This window comes from Hippichthys cyanospilos, chromosome 5 (assembly GCF_059441005.1).
Source record: "Hippichthys cyanospilos isolate Australia breed blue-spotted pipefish chromosome 5, RoL_Hcya_1.0, whole genome shotgun sequence".
Classification (NCBI taxonomy): domain Eukaryota; kingdom Metazoa; phylum Chordata; class Actinopteri; order Syngnathiformes; family Syngnathidae; genus Hippichthys; species Hippichthys cyanospilos.
In genome coordinates, this window is record NC_142373.1 from 12,553,897 (window position 1) to 12,567,673 (window position 13,777).

A 13,777-nucleotide genomic window follows, 5' to 3' on the forward strand; every position below is an offset into this window, starting at 1 on the left:
CTCACTGGTCAGTTTTGGTGCTACAACTGATACAATGCGTAATTAGCTATTTTAGTCTTTTCTGAGAAGTACACCACCAACAAGAAAGAGAATTTAGAGTACACTACTTGCGCTTCATTAAAAAAAATAATAATAATAAAATAAAATAAAAAGGTTGGAGAAAACTTATTTGAGCTGGATGCTCTTACTTTGAAAGACCACAAGCGGACATGCCAGCTCCTCTACGTAAACTTCACGGAAGTAGTATTGACGTCTGAAGTTACCCTTGTACGAACAGCACAACTCCAAACAAACATGGCCAAATTTTGCATGGACGCATTTATACTGAAGCTTCAAGATGTCAACGCGGTGAAGTTTGGCGAGTATAAGCTCAAGAGTGGCTTGATGACGCCTATCTATATCGACTTGAGGGTTCTCGTGTCTCACCCGGCTCTCTTGAATCAGGTAAACACGTGTGCAATTCTACACGTACTTTACGATTAACCGTCGTTTCAATGCTAATGTCTTTAAATTTTATTCGGAAGGATACGGAAATATCATCGTTATCGTGTCTACAACATACCTTTACATTTTGAGCATGTTTACTTTTGGCACGTGAAGTTTCCATATTGTAACCGGGCGGATCGATACAAGGAAAATCAATTTTTTTCCAAAGTATCGCTTACGATGTACTTTTTAGTTCCTGGGCCCGAAAGTTGTATCTTGCCGAGTGATGTCTCGTTAAAGGGGTGGAATTATTACTAAAATGACCTTTTACACGTCGGAAATCTTTGCAGCGTTTCGTATTTCGCGTTATAAATGATCTGAGCGGCCTAGCAAATCAGAAATTACGTTAAAACGGCGTTATCTTCCTTGGCCAATGAGAATCGCCCTACTACATTAGTCCCAATAAAAGGAAAATTGAAATACTACAATTGTTGCACGATAGCAGACGAGATGATATATAACGACTAAGAATATTGCTACATGTTTATTGAGACTGCAAAGTAATCCACTGTGGTGACATGCTTTTTTTTTTCATTCCGTATAATTTATGCCGGAAGAGTAGAGTTACGCCGAAATTGCATGAAGTATTTTTGCATGAAGTATTTTTTGCAAGCACTGTGCCTACTGCAGACATCCAAATCTATGATGACAACGTGTCAGCTTCCGTTTCCATTCCAAGCAATACTGTTTCGATCGTTCTTGCTCAACAAGATTCACTGACAAACGGACAAACACTAGCAACTAGTGTCACTAGTACTGGTATGCACTAGTATGTACAGATGTGTATGTGCCTTTATTTGTTGACCTTTTCAGGTGGCAAAGCTAATGTACCAGAGAGCTCAAGATGAGCATCTCCAGTTTGACACTGTGTGCGGCGTCCCATACACGGCCTTACCCATGGCCACCATTATTTGCTCCACTCACGAGCTGCCCATGCTCATCAGACGCAAGGAGGCCAAGGACTATGGTAAGGAGGCGTGCTTTTCAACCTTGAGAGCAAAAAAAAAAGTCCCAACCATCTGTCTGTGTTAGGAACCAAGCGTCTGGTGGAGGGCTCTTTTAAAGAGGGAGATACATGCCTCATCATTGAAGATACGGTGACTAGTGGCTCTAGCATCTTGGAAACAGCTGAGGTGCTGCACAAAGAAGGACTGAAGGTGCAGTAGGAGGAAAGTTCTTCCACAAAAATAGTCTTGTTGGGTTATTCGTAATTGCATGAAGACAAGATGGCGGCAAAGCGCATATCATGGGGAGGATCATAAATCATTAATCATTAACATCATCATAAACACCGTCATAAACCCATGTTGCATAAACGAATGGATTTACAAATTAAGTTACACAACAAAAAACGAACCACCTCCTCAGGTGATCATTTCAGGTTCACGTTGAAAGGTGAGATGCTTCCACTAGATGGTGCCAGAGTATCACTTTTATTGCTTTGACCTGAGCAGAGAACCAGACAATGGGCAAGGATTTCAGTGAATACGCTCGGATCCAAAAATGTATTTACGAATTTTACACATTAGGGCTCAAGCTATCAAATAATTAGGCATTTGTGTAAAATAAAAAAATATATTTTTGCGTGGAAACTTGCATCTACCGCTGGTTGCCGCTGCTAGCGCTGCTAGTTGCTAACATTGGAGCCAGTTATCGGTATGGAATGCCGAATTGCGGCTACATTGGGGGGCTCACTGTACTTTGTATGTGACAGGTGACCGACGCCATCGTCCTGATGGACCGAGAGCAAGGCGCGGTGGACATGCTGGCCTCCAAGGGCATCAAGCTCCATCCCATCATCTCCATGTTCAAGCTGCTAGACGTGCTGAAAGCCGCCCAGCGCATCGATGCACAAACGGCCCAGACCGTACGTAAATTCATCCTGGACAATAACACCTTCAGGTACCGTCCGGCCGCAAACAATTCACGCCTCTCTTCTCCTTTCTGTCGGCCATTTGTACCAATTTGTGTGGTGTCATTGTTTGTCAGCCGCAAGGAGGAGAACGGAAATGATGTCCCGGCATCCAAGAAGCAACGTGTGGAGCACAACTTGAAGCTGAGCTATGAAGCCAGAGCCAAACTGCCAAGTATGACACACAAGACAGAGCACGAGTCTGGAAAATGATTGGCATGCCAGTCTGATTTGGTTTTCTGTCCTCTGCTGGTCGGTTTTAGAAATTGCAACCTCCAAAAAACTAGGACAAATGGCTGGCTGTATGGTTCGCAGCCACACTCCACTCTGAGTGGCCTCCCATTATTTATTTTTTAAAAATGGGGTGTGTCGGGTGCACAATTATCCACTTTTCTTCGGCAACAGTTGTTCAGCATCCGTGGATTTATTTATTCACAGATTTTGTTTTAGGGTAGGCAGCTCCCGTTGTTCTTGGAAAATGCATATTGGAGCGTTTTTATATTTAAAAAAAAATATTTTTTAGGCTTAACTAAGTCCCATTTTCTGTAGTAAATGTATACTGGAGGTATATTGGATTTACTTATTTATGTATTCATTAATTGTTTATTTTTTATGTATTTAAAATTTAAATTTTTGGGGGGAGAAGAATTTTGGTGGGTTTAAAATAAATAAATAAAATAAAAATACATATTTTTCTAACTCTTTGACACTGTACATTTATTAGATGTATCTTTACATTTGCGTACTTACATTTTATTGCTTCATTAGACATTAGTACTATAAGTAGCATAGAATAAATGGTTAGTACACTTTTCTATGATTTATTTATTTGTGCTGGGATTTTTTTGTTGTTATTGTTGTTTTGTTTGTTTTTTACGATATCGCCCCACCCCGCCACAAGGTCAAAGCTATGTTTTTGTCGCGTTGGCAGACATTCACCCTCTGGCGTCAAAGCTGCTGATGCTGATGGCAGAGAAGCAGTCCAACCTTTGCGTGTCTGCCGACGTCACCGGCTGCGAGGATCTACTCCAGCTTGCGGACGCTCTGGGGCCCAAGATTTGCTTACTCAAGACCCATGTTGATATCTTGACGGTAGTCTCCCAGACTTTCAGCAAGCTTTTGTATTGGGAGAACCAAAACCAAGAGAATAATGACGTTTATTGGTGGTGCGCTGTGCCAGGACTTCACCGCGGCTTTCAGCCAGAAGCTGCAGGCCCTCGCCGAGAAGCACAACTTCCTCATCTTCGAAGATCGCAAGTTCGCCGACATTGGCAACACGGTCAAGCATCAGTATGAAGGTGAAAAGTGCAAAATGCTCTCCAAGAAACTCATGTGGAAACTTATTTAAATCCGCTTTATAATAATGATGTGCTCTGTAGGTGGTTTGTACCAGATAGCCTCATGGTCCCACATAGTTAATGCTCACCCGGTGCCAGGGTCCGGCGTTGTGAGCGGCCTGGCGTCCGTGGGGCGGCCTCTGGGCCGAGGCTGTCTGCTAGTTGCTCAGATGAGCTCGCAGGGCTCGCTGGCAACCGGGGAGTACACTGAGGCTACGGTAAGCATGGCTAACTCATGTGGCCCCCACTTAGAAATCCTTTTAGCTTCATGCTAACAAAATAGCTTCTGTGTTATGACGCTTTATTCAGCGTTATTTTGTGGAGCAACACATGTAGACAGACGGTACAACAGTTCTCAAATGCATATTTTCTTTATCTTCAACTAGGAATAAATGATATCACTGCATCTTAAAGGCACAGTGTGTAAGATTAGACCGTTTTTCATTAAAAAGAAATAAATGAAATGATCAAATTAAATAAAACTTGCAAATGAATGTATTCTTAATAACCAACAGTATGTTTTAAATATAATCATAGGTTTAGTTGTCATTAAATTGTATTACAAGGGGGGGTGGCACTTCCCTGGTGGCGGCCATGTTTATTATAGCTACGGACAATGGTGCAGTACCTGCAGCAACTCCTAGCTGTCCGTAACGAAAAACGGTCTAAATCTTACACACTATCCGTTTAAGTGAGTTTTAACAAAATGTAGCCATACATTTCTTCATTTTACAATTAATTTGCTCTTAATTTGAAAATAAAAATGACTGTTCCTACCAAACCTTGAAGTGCCTTCTGGTCTTCTAGCCCCGTTTGAGAACCGCATGAGTGTTTGAAGTTGTGGTTCTTCACAGGTTAAAATGGCCGAGGAGCATTCCGACTTTGTCATGGGCTTTATCTGTAGTTCGAACGTCACAAAGAGGCCGGAGTTCGTCCACATGACCCCTGGGGTGCGAATGCAGGCTGGAGGTGTGTTTTTACTTAACTGTGTACTCACTTTTAATACCAGTTGCTTGTGTTTTTTTTAAATCGGATTTTTTTGGGGACTATAAGATGCACTATTTTTTCTTTTTCTCGTTTTTTTTCTTCTTCAAAATCAATGGTATGCCTTATTCACATTGTGGGAAATCTAAATTTAACCTAATTTAACCTGCAATGTATACTTTATGGATATGAACACAAGAAAATATTTGACCCTAAAATTACGGGTGCATCCTACACACAGGTGTGTCCTATATTTGGGGAAATACGGTAATTATTTTCTGAGATGTAACAATGGATTTTAAACAAAAGGTGGTGCTGTGGTCTAAAAATGTTTTGATTGGTCATTGGGATCCCACTGGCTCATCTTTTTTTTTTTTTTTTTTTTCCCCTTGACCCCAACCCCACAGGAGATGCTTTGGGCCAGCAGTACACCACCCCGGAGGAGGTCATCTACAAGAAGGGCTCTGATGTCATCATCGTTGGACGCGGCATCCTGGAGGCCTCTGATAGGCTGCATGCTGCCGAGGTTTATAGGAAGTCAGGCTGGGAGGCGTATAAACAGAGGATGGGGGGAAGTGACCAATAGGGGAACTGCAGATACTTTTTTTTTTCCCCCCACATAGCATACACACTCAAACAACATAGGTGCTTTTTTTTATCCTGTTGGAACATTATTTGACTCTACTTTGGCAGTACAGTGTTCCCTCGTTTTTTTGCGGTTAAGGGGAACAAAAAAAACAAAAGTGTGAAAATGCGAGAGAACACTATTCATCTGTACTGTATTGTACTTCTCAATCACTCCCTTTAAATACCAGTCGTTTCATTCATTCAGAGGGATTTTTTTTTTTATATGCAGAAATGTCTTTGTTTAATCAGAATAACGAGGGTATTTTTTTAATGCAAGCTAGGCAACCATTCCAAAGATATACTACTGCGGATGAGATGAGGCAATTGTACTCATTTGAGTGTGAATATTTTTGTCGTTCACGTTGTCAACCTCAAATTAAAAAAAAAAAAAATGTTGATTAAAACATGCTGTTACTGATTCAGTGTTTGTTCACCAGCCAATCAAGATGCATAGACTACTACCGTTTGCAACATTGACTAATTTTGAGGTCTTGATGAAGCCATTATGCTTGTTTTGGAAATATTACAGGAAGCAAACACAAATGTGGAGAGACCCGAGCCAAAATTCAAATCCAAGACCTCAGAATTGTCAAAAAGACTATGTTAGCGGTTCACAAATTGGTTATTTGTACCTCTGGGGTATGTGAGATTTTTAACATGGTTTCCTGCAGATAACTGCAAATCTATGTCTTTAAAGGTTTTTCCTGACATACTACTTTTTTATTTTCAAATTAAGAGCAAATTAATTGTAGAATGAAGAAACATTTCTCAATTATAGTGACTTGTTTGACCTTTTTTTGTTGTTTTATAGAGATGTACATTCTCATTAGTGAGGGAATTTTCCAGTAGATCAACCAGAAATGAAATATGCACAATTTATTTTCCGGAGTTGCCAAACAAAATATGCCTGGAGATCCTAATACAAATGTAATTGAATCAAACAGACACAGATGGCGCAGCACTCTGTTTGACTTTTCTTTTCTCATCCAAATGGAGGTTGGCTGCAGTGTTTTAAATGGGAAAAAAAATTCTAGTACTGTCCTTATGTGAGTGTTATGTGAATTATAGGGTATCATTGGGCTACAAAAGCAGATCGTTAATTAAATACAGTATATACTGTACATCTATAAGTCAAATAGAAATTTCTGCCTGAGTTTGAAATTCCATTTGCCTTTGAATGCACCTCTCGTCCTGCAAGTTGCGAGTCTTCAACACACAGGAACTGTAATTCATTTTTCTTTTTTTATGGCATGAAGAAGTCGTGTAGTATCAGAAACTTCAAGAGAGGAATGTAACAAAAACGGGTACTATGTGCTCCGGTGAAGGCTAACCAGGCTAAAACTGAGAAGTGCCGCCCACCCAAAGCAAACATCATGTAGATCGCATTGCAAATAAAACATTTTTTCTTATGAAACATCTATCTTGAGATCTAACAAAGTAATGGAAGTTAGTGAAAAAACAAAACGTACAACACAGATGCCAAAGTTGTCGATTCAGTTGCGTAAAGTTCTTCAAAATCTCCCAGCGTTTTGAACCATTTAAATCAACACAAATGTGAATAAACTACGAATCCCTCCATAAATGTCACTTCACGATTTTATTCCAACGAGACCCCCGAATAGTCACAAAGGTCCACACACGTTGCCTGGTGCAGAGGAGAGGGCCAACTCTTTTCGCGTGTTCGTGTGTGTTCATTTCACCCCCCCCCCCCCCCCCCCCCCTTTTTTTTTGTGTCAATATTGGATCAGAGCAACGCACCGTGCGACAGGTGTCTGTGCGCGCCCGGAGGAGCTTCTCTGCATCCCCGGTGATGGGAGGGGAGAAAAAGAGGGGAGGGGCCAAACGAGAGAGAGAGTAGAAGTATAAAAGCTTATACCTGTTACTGACAAATGATCAGTGCGCGTAAAAGGTGAAGTCAAAACAAGGCCGAGCCCACCATCGCGCTCAACTTCTTCTCCTTCCTCTTCTCCTTTTTGAAAGGTAAGTTTGATATCGCTGATGTCCAATCGGCTCATTTCTACCGCCTTTGTTTTTGGTTCTAACTTGTCCAAATGTGCGCCCTTCAAAAGGTCCAGCGTTGCACGCCAGCTGTTGCGGAGCATCGTTCGCAATTTGGAAGTCCCACTCGGAAACTTTTCTGTATTTGCTTCACGTTGAGCCCCACGTACAATACCTGAAGGGTGATGTTTTGTTCGTTCGGCTCGCGTTACGCAGGTACGGATTGACGACTGGAGATGCAAAGTATGTCTTTTGGACTGTACACCCCCCCCCCCCCCCCCCCTTCAGAATAAACCATTGGAATCCACGAGATTCACAAGTTGCTATTAACCTTCAGGACAAGTTGATCATAATTTTTACCCGAGCAAGTTTGTTATTTGCATGTACTCATACAATTGTAAACTTTTGGCAATGTTCTAATAAATAAAAAAAATACAAATGCATTTTATTGACTGACATGCTGATTTTTTTTAAAAGAAAGTGTAGTCAACGTGCAGTCTAGAAAAAAAATCTCTATTACATCGTAAATTAATAAAGGCAGTATAGTGTGCAAGTGGTTATGGGACGTAGGCCTCACAGTCCGGAGTTCTGGGTTTTAATGTCATTCTTTTCTGTGAATTTCGGGGTGAACAGCTGCCCAAAGTCACGTGGGAAAGGCATCTATATATGCATATATATATTTATATGTGAAAGTTTATAAAGTCTTAACGACGGGAAATATTGTCAGTTTATTGGATGTGACTCATTTTAACTCATTGTCAGATTATTAAAAAAACAATGAAAACAGTTATTTCATTATGTCAAAAATTGAAAAATGGCAAGGTAACCACCCAAAAATGTTTTTAAAATCTCTTGACTTCGTCATTCATGCCATTCGACTAACAATAAAATCTAGTCCACACGTTCTCAATATAAAATAAAACCTAAACCGCAATATCTGAATATATAATACTTAATCTCGTGTGTCTGGGAATATAATATGAAAAAATTGACATTTCCCAAAGCAGGGATGCTAATCTGGGTAAGGTCCGCCACCCTTCACGCCTTTTGGATAATCATTTTCCACATTCACGGTGGCTTTTTTTTCCATCACAGTCCACTTCGTACGTCATCACCCGAGGCTACATGCAGGCGAGCGCCGCAGAACTCGGAGATGGACTTAATGGCGGTTAATGTTAATGGTTAACTAAACATTACGCATAGACGAACACACACACACACAGAGATGCACATTTGCTTTGGCCATCTGTCATTTGGACTGATGCAGTAAGTATCCTATGCACCAAATGATATTGACCACAACGTACAGTTTTATCATTTTGAATTGTTATCCCACTATTAGTTTACCTTACGGATGAAATAAAGTCAAGTGACAATTGCCAGATCCCAAAACAAAACTACTATTGTTTGAAGCAAAAGATCAGTGGCTTCAACCTACTTCCTGAATTGGTCAAACGAAAACCTGACGAGTAGAAGGAAAGTATGGCAAAAAAAAAATAAATAAATAAATAAATGGCCGTGTCTGAATATGCAGCCTTATCCCCCAACCCCTCATCCACAATACAGTCCCGCAATATAAGTGGCACAACAAATGTTCTTTCATTTTCTTCGAGGATTCGCGTGTCACGTGACCACACAATTTGCGCAATGTGAGCTGCGTACGATTTTTTTGGTATTGTGAATGAAAAATACGTTTAAAGAATGTTACTTCATTTGCTGCACATATTTTCAAACAAATAAAACCAAATTATTTATTTTCGTGGTGATTGAGGAAGTATCACTTAGCGTTCAGGCCACACAAGACCACAATGCCTTGCGGTCTTTATTAACCTGTTGCGTGATCGTCTATGACTTTCAAAAAATGTTTGAGCTCAGAGGCTCACAATTCAGATTCTTCCATTTGACATCTAAATGCACCGATAGCATTAAAAACTTGGATAAACTGAAGAAACATCAGTGGGGAGCTTCTGTAGTGTAACATACACTTGCAGAATGTTTTTTTTTACATTTGATTTGCACTGAACTCAAACTTCTAACACCCCACCCTAAAAAAAGTGATTAAGTTATGTTTTCTTGTGAAAAAGGGGGCAAATATGGAACATTTGCATGGCAATCCAAACATTAACTCAAAGTAGCACAACTTCAACAAACGATACTTGCAGTTGCACAACACGTGTGAAAAAAAAATGCTTTTTTGAAGCATTGCAGAGTTTTGCAAATGTTCACTCCCACCCCAATTGCCTTTCATGCAATTTGAAAACGAAATTTTGGTCCATCGGTGCAATAATAAGTGGGTATATGCTCCCTCTTGCGTGTTCCGATTAAGGAGCGTGTGGCAGTGTTTTGGACCAACTGGAGACATTTGCGAGAGGACTGTTTGACTCCAAAGTAGTTGAAGAGTCCTACTTGTGCCCCATTCTCCTACATAACCCTAAAAGTCCATTTCTGCGGTGTTTGCGTAACGTTAGCATACGTTACAAAAACAAGCGATAACTTCGTTTCACTCAGTTTACGACCTCCAACTCTTTCGCAATGGTAATTTTCTCATGAAAATTAATCACTTTTAACCGGCATATTATTAGAAAGCCCATCTTCCCTGTCCTTCTTTACCTGAGAGCTTATTTGCTTCGGCAAGTCAATATTTGTTTAAACAGAGAAGAAGGCAAAGCGCGCACTCGTCAGTATCCTGGTTACCTTGCGTGGTTACCTTGCAACCGACAGTCCCAACTGGTCCTGCTGCCACCGCCGCTATCGCTAACACCCTTCCCAAAAAGCTGGAGTAGCTTGCAGCCATTTTGTCTACACGTGGATGTTTGGCCACGCCCAACTCCAAACAGAAATCATCCTATTCAACAACGTGGCTTTTTTTTTTGTAACACTCGATAACCAGGGGGTGCTCGAGCACCTGCCGTTATGCAGCCCGATTTTTCGTCCGCTCACATTTTGTTATGGAAGAAGCAAATGTGACAGAGACTCTCCACGCTTTGCTTTTCAGCCACATGTACATATGAACTTTTAAAGCCTTTTTTTTAATCAAATCTTTAATATCCATCACTTCTCTTTATAGAGTATATACTCTCTTCCTCTTCTCTTCATACCACCTAAACCGTCAACATCTCGCTCCTTTTACTGTATTATTAATTGTGTTTGTGGAATTTGATTTAATCAGCAAAATTCATCCTTCAGCTGTTGACTAAATGGACATCACAGTTGCTTAGGTAACGTCTCACCTGTTTCATGAATTTGGTCATGTGACACTGGCCAGCTGAGGCGTGATTAGTCGTTACCTGAGCACTGACCAACTGTGATGTCGCTTTTAGTCGACAGCAAGTGGTCAAATTGTCGCCCCTTAAGGTGGATAAAAGTGGCTGAATTTTGCTGTTTACAAGTACTCCAATTTGAGAGCCACTGAGATAAACCATTGGTTCTCAAATGGGGGAAATTGCTACCCCTCGGGGTACATAAAGGTACGAAAGATTGAAAGATTTGAACAGGTTTATAAGCAAATGTCTTTTCAAATTAAGAGCAAATTAATTGCAGAATGATTGCCACATTGTTTTGTAATAACTTTTTTGCAAAACGTTGTGTACTTTTCGTGCAATGCATTTCATGTGAGCGTACGTGGTCATTCGAGACGCGATTTTCATCAGATGATGTTCTGAAATTGCAGAATAAAATGCATTAAGAGTATTAAATCAAACACAGCACTGGTTTTTACGTCTGTTTTTTTTTTTCTTATCCAAAAATGCTTTGCAGTGGTTAGTAAGGGTTCTTTGGCTGAATCTTTATTATTTTTTTCTTCAGATGTCATCATTGGAGAAAAATTGAGAAGCACCAAACTCAACAAACTCTTCAGCGTTCGCGGACCTCACGTCCTCAACTTTGGGCCTTTCAAAGGGAGCATAATCATTCCCATCATGAATGCACTAACTTACTGTGACCCCGATAAAGGACTGAAACCAACCCCCAGTCGACTCGGGTCACCTTGTGAACTCTGCTGCATGTTGAGTTGGTCTTTTGTCTCCGTGGCATTGGGACTGCGATGTCTGTTTCTGGACACCGGCGACATGATTGCATTTGTGGAGCCTGCCAAACGGCCGCGCTATCTCGAAATGCTTGGCTGAGTAGCTCCCAGAGGCTGTGTGTGTGTGTGTGTGTGTGTGTGTGTGTGTTGTTTCTCTGACAGTTACTGATAATCAAGAGTCATGCAAATGCCCGAGGCTTGTTCCCTCTTTAGGTTGTCCAACTAGTCGCTTTTCTATTGTGCCGCGCGCAGCTGCTAAAACGAGCGCAAAGCTGCTTTTATTTCAGATAAAGATGATAACTATAATTGGACACTAGTCGTGTACTTTGGAGCCATCATTTGGACTTCATGAAAATGTAATTGGACTTTAAACTTTAGTTTGCAATGTTTATTAGAAGACAAGTTACAGTATGTTACTGTATGTTGATTACACATTTTAGTATTTAATGATTGTTTATGTCAGAAGGATGTATCAGGGTGTATGCTAAATTATAAGTATTTCTGCAGGTATCAACAAATCTATGTTTTTGCACGCATGGCAGGAACAGTATGTTCGTACTTTCAAATTGAGAGCAAATGAACTGGAACATGAACCAACCTTTTGCTCGATTGTGTTAGTCCTTTGCAAAATGTGCTTTCTTCTTTTTAATTTAAAGGGGGGGGGGGTAGTTGAAAAACGTTTGAGCCGATGGTTTATATAATCAAACATATTGTTGCAATTATCGTATGTTTACTTGTACATTTTATGTCAGTATATGCACCATTTTCATTTGCAATTACAACCCTAACATGCCATACATCTATGGAAGTGTTATTAGTCGAATTTACGTAGTTTAGTTGCAAATTTAGAGAATTATTTAGAAATATATTATTTAACGTACCATGACCCAACTACTGTAGTAGTGATACATACATACTACATACAGTATGTGTATATGCAGTATAATTCCATAGTCAAAGACCCCAAAAATACATTAGCAACACATTGTTTGTTAGTCAGGTGTTACAGCAGCAAAATTAATAATGCCACTAGGTCACTGGGTGTGTTCCCTCCTTCCTTCCCTGTGTGTGTGTTTGCATACTGCACTGACATTTCCATGTGTGTGTGTGGATGTACCTTTCAACACAATTCAATAATACATATAATAATAAATATCGCATTGCACATGTCATCCGGGGAATAAACGAGGCAGCGAAAAGGTGACTAATTGCCGTCCAGCTGCTTTTCGGGACGTCCACGCTCGGATGTCAGAGGAGCAGATGTCCCACTCACATCACCCTTACCTGGATTAGTTTCCATGGCAACCTTCCACCTGAAGAAGGCCATTCAGTGCGGTCACATAAAGTCACGTGTGTGTGCGATGTGTGTATGCAAACACTCTGGTGTGTGTGTGTGCAGGTGCGTTCACTGACTATTCAAATGGTTGTGTTCATAGTGATTCGGAAACAAGAGCTTGCTCGGCACTGTTGGTACACACACACACACACATCCTCCGCCGCAGTGTGCGCAATAACGTTAGCCTCAGTAATAACATCATAACATGGAACTGAGATTGTTTTTCCTCCTAAATACTAAAAATAGCCAAAACAAAACAAAAAAAAGAAGTGTGTTGATGTACAGCAAAGATGGTCGTCCACTGTCGGTGCATTCATTTGCTCGTACTTACCAACACTTTAGATTAAACTACTAGTTTAAAAATAACAGCCGAACAATAGTAAATTCTTGACATTCGCCCAAATGGGACTTGATGAGCTTTTGGCCCGATTATGCCAGCGATTATGTATTTATTTTCCATTTGGTTAATTCTAAATACAAGTAGTTTAGAATGCGAATCCTTTTTAATTATGAAAGTGCTCGCTCATTGTGCGGTAAGCACAAAGGCCGTTCCTTGCTTTCCACTTTGGAACACACGCGTGTGACATCTGCGTACACGTAAGCTTCACCTGTCTCACTCTCATCTGCTGCACACACAAAACATGGCCAACAATGGCTGCTTTAGGGAGATGCTCGCCACACGGATTTCGCTTCCAAATCTGTGTTGACCGTGACTGCGATATCAGTTTGACCGCTAGATGTCGCACTAACGAAGGGTAAAGCAAAGAAGTTTAGGGAGCCGAACTCAGGTCTTCTAAATGTGAGGCAGATGTGCTAAACACTAGAATACTCGAGCGCATTTAATTATGAGACATAAAATGATGCTGACTAATTGCCTTTGTGGTGATCGTCGTGTTTTTATGTTAGGTGCATGTTCTTAGTGCACCATTGTGTTCAACAGATTGTAAAGCAATCATTTTTACTATTGTTGTTTCTTATTACTATTATTGTTGTTCCTTTTCCTTTTGTCTCTTATTTTTTGCTTTTATTTTGTTCGTTTCTTTTTTCTTTTCTTTTTTTTCTTATTGTTCCTT

The 13,777-nt window shown here is 40.5% G+C and overlaps 1 protein-coding gene and 1 long non-coding RNA gene across 2 annotated transcripts; both read left to right on the forward strand.

Annotated features, from left to right (window-relative positions):
- The first annotated feature begins 236 nt into the window (after nucleotides 1-236).
- Nucleotides 237-5,752, forward strand: umps (uridine monophosphate synthetase). The gene is made up of 10 exons (XM_088415479.1): nucleotides 237-444; nucleotides 1,300-1,453; nucleotides 1,519-1,643; nucleotides 2,201-2,388; nucleotides 2,476-2,573; nucleotides 3,330-3,490; nucleotides 3,579-3,696; nucleotides 3,778-3,953; nucleotides 4,590-4,704; nucleotides 5,127-5,752. The coding sequence occupies exons 1-10, from the start codon at nucleotides 295-297 to the stop codon at nucleotides 5,303-5,305; spliced, it is 1,464 nt and encodes a 487-aa protein (XP_088271605.1). The 5' UTR covers nucleotides 237-294; the 3' UTR covers nucleotides 5,306-5,752.
- A 1,492-nt stretch (nucleotides 5,753-7,244) lies between these two features.
- Nucleotides 7,245-7,787, forward strand: LOC148423586 (uncharacterized). Its single transcript, XR_015865534.1, has 2 exons — nucleotides 7,245-7,326; nucleotides 7,416-7,787. It is a non-coding gene; the product is annotated as an uncharacterized LOC148423586 (long non-coding RNA).
- Nucleotides 7,788-13,777: the final 5,990 nt, after the last annotated feature.